The 11,438-nt window shown below is 31.0% G+C and overlaps 1 protein-coding gene across 1 annotated transcript in view; it reads left to right on the top strand.

Moving 5' to 3' along the window:
* Positions 1-225: 225 nt before the first annotated feature.
* The window catches only part of LOC132720572 (structural maintenance of chromosomes protein 2-like), a 40,526-nt gene continuing 29,313 nt past the window's right edge, over positions 226-11,438 (top strand). Inside the window, exon 1 of the mRNA XM_060704733.1 lies at positions 226-421. Coding sequence (XP_060560716.1) covers positions 226-421 — 196 coding nt within the window. The remainder of the gene's footprint in view (positions 422-11,438) is intronic.

Here is an 11,438-nt window from a genome sequence, read left to right as displayed (position 1 = left end):
ACAGTCCTGCCGGTAAAGTCCCTGATGGTAAAACACGTTAGAGTGTCGTTGGAGTCCGTACCATAGTCCTTATATGTCGTTATAGTCCTTTGTTTGCCGATAAAGTCCTTGTAATTGTAGGGAAAGTCCTTCATTTACCGGTAAAGTCCCTGTAATTGTCGGTTAAGTTCCTACTGAAGTCCTTTTTGTCGTTTAAAGTCCCTGTAATTGTCGGTACAGTCCTGTATGAGTCCCTACGACAGTCCTTTTAGTCGGTACAGTCCTTTATTTGCCGGTAAAGTCCCTGTTAATAGAGAGAATAGTGATATCATAATACACAGTGCAGAAAATGGTGATATAATAATACACAGTGGAGATTATGGTGATACAATGATACACACTGGAGAAAATGGTGATATGATAATGCACACTGGTGCAAATGGTGATATAATAATACATACTGCTGAGAATTGTGATATGATAATATACAATGGTTAAAATGGAGATATAATAATGCATACTGGTGAGAATGGTGATATGATAATACACACTGGAGAAAATTCATACTTATTGACCATTTCACTGCTTATAATATTGTTTATAAATTTGCACACATGTTATTTGAAAATTTAAACCCATTTTGTATTGTGTCCCCAAACTAAAGAGAAAAAACTTGGGGAAGGAATTTGGGAATGGGAAAACAGGGACTAGCCGAGGGGTTTCCTCAAAAAAGGAAATCTTTCATTTTAAATTAATATTCCCTTGAAGTATGGGAAAATTATACAAGCTGACTTTTATACATTGTATTTTTATTTTTTTGGATATTGTTGCAAAATTTTCACAAAAAAAATTTTTAAAAATGTTTTGATTAATAAGTATTTTTTTTCCCAAAAAGTGAAACCCCTTCACCCCCCTAGACGGTTTAAAGGCGGTTTTAAAATTCTAAACATTAAAAAGGGGCTGGACTCAATTATCCCGAAGGACCGGAAATATAACAACACTTAACTTAAGTACTGGACAATTATTTACGGCTTCCACACATCACTTGACACCTACTGTTGTGATGTATAAATATCTGGAAAAAAGTGATCCCTTGATAAAAACAGCAACATTACATGGACATTGCAGACTCGATTTGATTGAGTCTGTAAATGAGGGAAAATGAAAAAGTGCAATATCCCTCACGGTCCCTGAAAGTCGATTTATAACCAATTAATACATATATAAGGACATACTATAGCCGCATTGTTGATAGCACGTGACCAAAATAGCATTTAGTTCACATTTTGAATGAATGACTTGAATAGAATACCCTCTTTGTATATTGACTGAACAAAAAATGCGTAAAGGTATCTAAGATTAAAATTTTAATTGAAATCTCTCATTTATTATTTTATTTATTTATTTATAAGTCGCATAGTTACACGTCGTTTCGGTGTTCATTTTCTATTTCATACCATAATTATATTTCTTTCTTATAAAATCACAAAATAAAGTGGTATATAACCGTGTTACATGTACGCTGCCTACAAATATAGCCCTCCGGAGAGATAATAATGATGATATGGTGACCATGCTGGTGATGATGATGATATTGATAATGATAAAATAGATAAATAAAGAATCCCTAAAGAAAGCCCAACACGGCAAAATTGAAAATGTTGCAGGCTCGGTTTGATTGAGCCTGTTCATGGACGGTACTGGAAAGTGCAAATTACCGTCCACGCCCCCTAGCACCGGCTTAAGCAGAATTCAACATTTAAACATGAAATGGTAGAATTTTGAATCTAGAAACATCCGCAGATGTGTTCATACGGCGGTTATCATGGAACCTTCAATGTGACACTTCCGTGCCATTCCATGAAAAGCGGCGTATGGTCCCCAAGTAATAAAAAGCGTGTGCCCTAAACGAGAAAACAATGGGCGGAACGAAATAAAATAGAATTTTGAAAGGGGATCAGAGGTTATGAAGCCTGCGTATCACAGATAACTTGGTGATGTTTTTTTACGAAGATGATGATGATAACGATTATCATGCTGATGATATCGGTGCAACATAGAGTCTGCGATAGAAAAGGTTTATTAAGTGGGAAAACGTTTACACTTTCCCAGCTGAATATATCAATGTATTAAAGTTTACGACATGATTTTACATACTTTCTTCTGACTCAAAGTGAAACAAATTACACAAGCTGACATTAAACCATGGATATGCTTATTCCTTATTTATATATGTATATCAGAAGTTTCAAGAATAACTTATAAATGAAATACTGAGAACTTTTGATGTAATAAAGTGCGTATTTTCATGTTCCGTATTTTCACTGTAAAAAATATTTTCTCTTTAGTGAAATATATTTTCTTTATTTTCACTGGTGTATCGCCAGACTACGTTCTTCTAAATTCTGTCAATACACAAACTTTTGAATTATTTGACAATGTAATGAAAAAATAAGAGAAAATTGAAATAATATATAGAAAATTTAATTTTTTTATAACTACTACATTTATTTTCATCTTCTGATATGAACATTATTATATTTCCCTAATGGCTGCTGCTACTCATAAAATATTTATTTTCATACCACCCGATAAATATAAAACATGTATTTAAAGAAAAAAGTTTTCTAATTTGTTTTAATGTCGTATAATAATAACTTTTTATTTAACTAAAGAGTAAACTATGTGAAGGACTATTAATTATTAGTGATATAAATTATAGAAGTCGTGGATGAAAGACCAAATAGCAATAATCAACATTTTTTTAAAGAATTTATTCTGTTTTTTAATACATTTTGATGGTGCCGCTTTTAAGGTACACAATCTGATAAGCATTAAACTATCGTATAGAGGGAAAGGTTCCCTTTTCTTTACATAAATTGTAAAGTTTAAACATGAAAATAAATAATGTTTTCATATTTGTATAATGTGGTGGGTATAAATAAAAGAAAGAATGAAAGGAATATATAAAGAGAGAGAGAGAGAGAGGGGGAGAGAGAGAGAGAGAGAGAGAGAGAGAGAGAGAGAGAGAGAGAGAGAGAGAGAGAGAGAGAGAGGGAGAGAGAGAGAGAGAGAGAGAGAGAGAGAGAGAAGAGAGAGAGAGAGAGAGGAGAGAGAGAGAGAGAGAGAGAGAGAGAGAAAGAGAGAGAGAGAGAGAGAGAGAGAGAGAGAGAGAGAGAATGAATGAAAGAAAGAAAGACACATATATTTAGATATGCAAACCTTCAAATTCTCCTTTAAAATGTTCACAGAAATACGTATATGTTAGTGTTCATCCGTGCTGTTAAACAGAAATTAGAAACTTCGACGGGAGCGATAGCGACCGGAGACGGTAGAACAGCTACGGATAAATACTTACATACTAAGTGTCAAAATTTATTTGGTCTTATTACGTAATATTCACTTTTTACGTCACTATCAGTCTGTTTTATGAAACAATTACCTGGATGGTTGGTGTTAATTTGACTAATAAATTTATATGCATTTTATATCACTTGCATGTAGCCTCTTGTTTCAGTTGGGAAATATGGAGGACGGCATATGGCTGATTGCTCGCTATTGAAACATTTATTTTCGACAAAAAATGTTGATGAGTTCGACAATTGATACTCACCAGCTCATATCTGATATTTTATGATTTATACATGTATACACTAAATCACCGGTGCTTGAAACAAACTTTTTGTATATACTATAATATACACATTTGTATCAATATACAGCTATAGGCCGATTATGTAAAATATTTGGTAATGTGATTAGCGCCTGTGCTTAACACGAGATCACGCAATGTATTTTCCAAAAAACATAATTTCTACTTTAACTTCCTATCTACCGAAAAAAAGAAGGTGAATTAACACACGTGACTTTACTCCTAGTACAAATTATTTAAGACCTTTACTTGCATTCGTAATAAAAAATATTAATTGACATTTTGTATTGCTTTTTACTTTAACACATGTAGTATCTTTTTCGCAAAAAAATGACGACTTAGTTATAAATCTGAATGCAAAACTAATTTAAGCTTGACCTTTTGACGTCATTTTTACTTAGCCCACGAAAGCGCATGTCCAAATTTATGATAATGACTATTTTTATCTGAATCACTTTGTAGAATAGGCGACGTACGAACGGAATTTGTTATAGTATCGCCTTTCGTCTTCTATGGAAATTAACACGCATAATTGACGAAATACAGCGTTTTTATTGAATGACAAATAAGGTTGACACTAAATGTAATTTAATAGTCATTTTATGATCATATCAGCAGTCATTATTTAAATTTTATCCGAATTGTTTATTGAATGTCTTTGCCTACAAGATAATAACTGTACATGCACAAGTGAAAGAAATGAAACATTTAAATTAATAATATACTTAAAAATGAAAGTTTAAAATATTTTCTACAAATTCAAAATACCGGTTTATTGTGTATTGATCGGTCTACGTGACTTAACTGACAATCAATACTAAAAATAATCTACTCGGGTATTCCAATTTGTGACGGCACACTTCACAGGTGACTTAATTTCGCGTATATTTGATTGATCGTTTCAGAAGGTTAAAGAATGTTTTTGTTGTGAGTGTAGCTTAATTATGAAAACGCCAGATATTAGCTTTAAACAGGATTATGGTGTGCGATGTCACGAGGTAGACGGGTCAAGAGGTTTTCGGGATATCGAACTTTAAAAAAAGGACTGTACAAAATAAGGTAGCGTTCAGGGACATGAATACGACATATCTATAAATATACAATGGTATGATTTGTTGAATTTTCATTTGCTGCGAATATAATAGCCTCGGGTTTTATGATTCATACTAACTGTTTTAAGTTTTCTTTGATCAGTTGTTCTACTGTGATTTCATATTTAAACATTTGGAATGAAAACATTTGAAAAATGAAACTTGTGCGCCATTGTCAACTTCTTGATTCATAACACTGTGAATGGATTAAAGAGGACACATTTCCGTAAGTAATAAATTGCAATATATCTAGATCATGTATTTCATATTATTTAACTAATACAATATTTTCATTTTCGCTGCATTTTTATCTTATTTTAAGCAGACAGCATCATTTTCATTGAAAAACATGTCTTATTTTTTGTGATGCTTTTTGTTTGTTTGTTTATTTATTAAAGGGACTCCACCAAGGTTTAAATGCCAAACACATAACATTTGAATTTCTTACATAAATAAGTTTGGGCACTTTAAACAGAAATATATGCAAAGATACTAAATTGAAAACCGTAATAATATGCTTTTCTCAGACCGATTTGAGTGAAAAGTGTTTAAACGCTTTTCATTTTGGGTCAATTTTTACAATTTGAATAATTATTCTGGAAAAACAAAGTGCGCGAATGATCTGAAATTTTGCAAAAAGATAAGTGGTCTAAACCTACATCAAATGGTGCATTTATCTGGAAAAAATATTTTCCGTCCCATATTGTTAAAAATCCTCAGTGGAGATCCTTTAACGCATGCCATTGGACTATTCAATGACGTTTTTCCGGTCACTTTCGGTTTCCAAAGTTAAACATATCCACTTTTGAAGTTTAAGCATTTAAATGTGTTCGTTACTATTAAAGTAGACATCATGCGTATACACTGTTGATCAGTGTTGATCAATGTTCACCGGAAATAGCCCCGCAAAACATCGAAAAGTTTGTTTAAAAAAAGGTTTAAAAAGGTTTACGTCGGGTTCGCCCGAGGTAATGTTTATCATAACTTAATCAATTTTTCTAAACTAAACAATTTTGCAAATCAAAGCCCAAACTAAAATATGGTTTGGTTCCCCTCCCGCTATATACCTAAAAAATCACAGCTACCAAAAATTGTTTATTGCCAAAACAAAGACACCATTTTATTTTTACAAATAAAAGGCTAGGTGCAGTCTGTAAATGAGAATCACATGTTTATATCTGTTTTATGTTTTAAATTTGCAAACTGGGATATATGCGGAATAAATCTTTTAAACTTTGATTCTATTTTTTTATCAGATACTTGGCATTCACAATTTGTTTTGAAATCCCAATAATTTTAGATAGATAAAAATAATTAAAAAAATATTTTGGATTAAAGAAAAATATATTTTTTACCCACCTATCCAAAATTGCATGCGTTGCGGGGGGGACAAAGAAAATGTTATGGACGGCCTAAAATACCTTGTTTTAGAGCAGAATTTGATTTCTTTCGGTGTTTTGAGAGCCTAATCCATTATTTGTGCGCTCAAATGCTCAGTTAATGATTGCCCGATGTGATTTTTTTCAAAGCAATCGTTTCAGTAAAATGATTCAATGTTTGATTTACAAATTTAAATTATTTGCAAAAATCCGGAATAATGTACAATAGCACTTAATCTAAATAGAAAATGACCTGTGCGCAGGAATGATTTGGTAAGGGCATTTTCTTTGCGCGCGGAGCTTCTCAATTGCTGCATTGCAGCAACATTTGTACTTGGAATTTTAGATCGGCCAAAACAATTAAATTATTCATAAGATAGGTTAATATAATATTGAAAACACAGTGTCCGATTACATTAAGCTTTTTATACATGAATAAATATCAGTTATTGTAACGACTTAGGTTCAATTAAACTTTGGACAATATATCAGCCGTTATATATATATGATGGTTACATGTCCCTTGTGAATGTCAAATTTGGCTGTTTTCAAATGATGTTAATATGAGCATGAAACAATTTCATGATGAAAGTGATATCAGGAACATTTAAAGTAATACTACTGTAAGAGTAGTTCAATATCATAACATTATTTAACAAGCTATATTAATTTTGATGATTTAGTGTGTTTGTTATAGAATTTAATGGTAAAGTTTGATTTAGTTATAATCGACCCAAGGCCTCATATAATAGCATAATCATTTTAAATAAGAAGTACAAAAATCAGTCAAATAACATTTGAAAACTGTTACCATTATTGCGCTGCTCTCCCATTGCATTATTGCCAATAACCTGTCTGTATATATGTCAAATATACGTCGTTATTCTATAATCGGATGAGTAAATGAATTTTAATTATGCGAAATTTGAACACGTAGTTACTTGCGCGGATTGAAGCAAATCTTTCGTAGTTTTTTTTAACGAACAGTCGGAAATTAATAGTGTCGATATTTATGGACGTTTGATAGTCGTTTGATTTCTGTTACGATTGTTGAAATACCGTAATAAACATCCTTAATGGTAAACCAATCCGTCAATTTTCATTTTAAAATCGTTTATTATTTATCTATTGTGCTCATTTTTTAAGTAATGATTGCCCGATGTGTGTTTTTATCATATGAGTCGTTTTAGTCACAGTTAATTATTATTTGAATATCTATGATATAAACAATTAATATGACAAGTATCAGGTCAGAATAATTGTGATATGGAAATACAATATTTTGTTTTAATTCATTTTATCTATATTAAATAAATAACATGAGATTTCTTATATTTCATATCTAATCGCTTTTAATATCACGATCCCACATGTCATATGTTCTAAGGTACGCAAATTGAATATGATTTCTATAGATTGTCATTCATGTCAATAGACCGTTGTGTATTGAATATCTGCGGTTCTCTAGGTGGGGTATAATCGTGCCCTTCACTTTAATAGATAAAGTCCCAAAAACGTTTTTTTTTACCACTTTGTGTATAATATTCTATACTAATTGTAGTATACAAAACAGAAATATGATATATATATTGACGTATTCGCTTGTAAGTTATTCTATAGATAGAAATGACCTGAGGACAATACATCGACTCCTGGGCAGTTAAACTGATATTTAATAAGTAATTTGTCCCAAACAGTAAAATAGAAGAATGAAACGAATTAAATAAGATAATTATAGACATACCCTTATCAAGAAGATCTTCTAGTTATACCGATATGTTCATGAAAAGAATCTACATTACAATTTAAAATTCACAACATTAAAGGATCTCCATTGAGTTTTTTTTTGACATTGTAGGACTGAAAATACTTTTTCCAGATAAATATACAATTTGATGTAGGTTAAGACCACTAATCTTTGTGCACAATTTCAGATCATTCGCGCACTTTTCACGTTTTTCCAGAATAATTATTCAAATTGTAAAAAATGACCGAAAATGAAAAGCGTTTAAATACTTTTACTCAAATCGGGCTAAGAAAAGCATATACATATGATTTTCAATTTATTTCAAAGGGTATTTCTTAACTATCTTTGCATATATTTCTGTTTAAAGTGCCCCAGCTCATTTATGTAAGAAATTCAAATGTTTTGTTTTGAGGCTTTTAAACCTCAGTGGAGTCCCTTTAATCATAAAACATGAATTAGAAAAGACAAAGTCGTTTTAAAGTATTGTTTGATTTTATTAACCTGCAGCTGTTAGCTACATACTGATTATACGGTCATAGCACACAATACATAAATCTTCAATAGATTTTTGAGACGTTCCGCGAGATGTACGCAGTAAGATTTAATTTAATTTAATTAACTTAACGGTAAATGAGAAAATTTCGGCACCTTTACAACATGCATATTAATAATCTGTGATGTAAACTTTCACTGTATTAAACAAAACTTATATTGTATATACATATTCCTTATTCAAATATAAAGTTAAATGAATACCTCTTTAAATGTAATATAAAAATTGAGTCACGTCCCTTTAAAAGGTACTATCCCTTGAAAATAAACATATGCAATAGAAATTAATGAATAATTCTTCAAAGGTAAAATTGATATAATAATAGAATTGCGTCCCTTTAAATATTACTAGCCATATACAATAGAAGTTTCTTGAAAAGTTTTCTCTTCAAATGTAAAATTGATATGAAAATGATATTGCATCCCTTTAAACGATACAAACCATTGTTATATCTCTTCGTCAGTTTATACATTTGATATAGGGGTATGTTTAGGCGTGAAAAAATAGATAATAAATCTAGAAAAAGTCATAGTATAAAGGCAAATTGTTCGAAACAGAAACAATCAAACACCAAAACTTAAAGAGCTAAAATGATATGAACAATTCACCAGAAAGAAACATGACGACCCACAGTCAGTAAAGCATGTACAGTGAAATTGATTTAGGATAAAGGAGCGAACTTGTTTCCCTTCAAAAATATGTACGTGAATTCTTTGTTAGTTTTAATACAATTGCTTATTATCATTTCAATATCTTATTAACAAAAAATGTCGTCTCTGGTATTTACTGTTTAAAGAACAATGCTAGTATTTTCTATAGATCATTCGAGATGACAAGGTTAACGTCTTTTCTGTCATACAAAGTAAAGAAAAAGAACACAATAGAGTAACGGGTAAGGTGTCACTCTATGATATCGCATGACAATACAGATAACACGCTTGTCAAACGACTCAACAACCATAACCAAACACAAGTCATGGACTAAATCTATTATCAGATTACAAAAGAAAAGAATTTATGTTTGTATGTATGTACTTTTATGTATGTATGCATGTATGTATGTATGTATGTATGTATGTATGTATGTATGTATGTATGTATGTATGTATGTATGTATGTTTGCGTGCGTGCGTGCGTATGTATGTATGTATGTAAAGGTCTTTCACTTCAAGAATATAGACGTAAACTTCTAGGGTCGATTCCTGGTTCCGCCACTTTTCTTTTCTTATTTTTATATAAAAATTGCCATTTCTCTCAAATCTAGTGCAAACTGTTTTGATTTTGTGTGTGTATTTGATCGGTATTGTAATTTGTATTTGTTTTATAAGCGCGTTGTACTTTAAGTAAAGATAATGCAATGAAATAAAACATAAAACTGTAAAAAAACACTACTTAAAAGATATCATAAAACCAGATGCAGTAAAATGATTTCAAATTAATTTTTTGAAGTAAATTCTAAAATAAAATAAACAATGCGTATGACGTGATGTTGATTGTGTATCGAACCAAAAACCTTCAGATAACTAGTCTGGTATCTATGAATAGGAACTTAAAACTGTAAAAAAGTAATTAATTATATTTTCTAATTGATGTTCATATTCCGTTACATACCCGATGTTTATAGAGGGAAAATCGCAAATAAAGTGAAAATAAACTCAATAAATAACAGAAATGAAATACTGTCAACTCATTTATTTATTTTACAAAACCAAAACACGTAACTATAACTGTAACAGTTGGTTTGATATTGTTCACGAATTGTGATAGTTATTACATTTCTAGACATAGTCGCGTTACCTTTCTAGTTATGTTTAAATTTAAAATCCGTGATTTATTATAGTCTTCGATAGAAAACATCTGGCCGCAATATAAAAACGTCGTTTAATGGAATTAACCTTTATAGTAAAAATCATCGGAAGGGATTTTAAGCGGCCGCTTCATAAAAAAGTCGCTTTATAAAGGTGGACGCAAGTACGATGCCGACTGTATATACCGTATATATTGATAAATCCCTTTTATAGCCCGGACATGATACTAAGTAGAGTTATTTTTTTAACAATTTAACATATGAAACATAGAACTAATAATTAAGAATATCTCTTTCTTTTATAGAAATGTTATTTAAGCTGCAACAAGAGGTGATTCGCAATATATAGAACGACTACAGCTCATATGTTGCTTCCATGTCAACATAAACTACAACAAACACATAATCAAAGGGAAATACGTAAACTTGTTTCCCGCGTTTTTTAGTTATTATATATCAATTGTCATATATTGAATGTCACCTGTAACTAAATTCCAATACACACTTTTTTCTTCAATCTTTTCGTAAAGAATTGGAAAGTTTACATTGGTAAATTCATTGCACGTGGGAAATATTGTACACAAAAACAACTGATGAAATTGGGTTTTAAATTGTATAATTTAGTGACATAAATGGTCAAATTGTCAGGAAAAAAACATAATTCAGTTTCAATCCAATATTCTTACCTGCTCGAATTACTTTTAAATGAATGGCAAGCAGTTAACTGTATGTTTATTCGTGGTTGATTTTGATATTTCGTTGGCACTTAAACATTCGGAACTGCCCCGGCTATTATCTATAATAACCTCGGAAACAATACGGATTGAAAGTAGTTCTACCACGTGGTTTCAGATGTAAACAGAAACAGAGAATATGTAAAACGAATGTATACATTTGACATCTAATGTCTGTTTCGGTACTTTTAAACTTGAAAATATGTCTGACAAGAATTTGTAATTTAAATATGCCCACTGATCTTCAATTTTAAACAAATCCGACTAAATGTCAACAGGTTGTTTTTTTCGGTTTCTACAACCATAATAATAAATATATAAATAATGTATTGTTTGCTTTTGTACCACCACAATCGATTGTCTGCCGATAGTATAATCGAGTTTTGCACTTATTATGGCCCTTTTTCTTAAAGTACCAATCCTTGTTCGTATTTTTTTCTACAGTAGTGACCACATAATGAGAATAAATAAACTCTTGTCTCCAAGATTAAAGTAA

The sequence above is a fragment of the Ruditapes philippinarum genome, unplaced genomic scaffold, assembly GCF_026571515.1.
Source record: "Ruditapes philippinarum isolate M1 unplaced genomic scaffold, ASM2657151v2 ctg10314_1_1_1_1, whole genome shotgun sequence".
NCBI lineage: Eukaryota > Metazoa > Mollusca > Bivalvia > Venerida > Veneridae > Ruditapes > Ruditapes philippinarum.
This window is presented reverse-complemented; position numbering and strand designations above follow the sequence as displayed.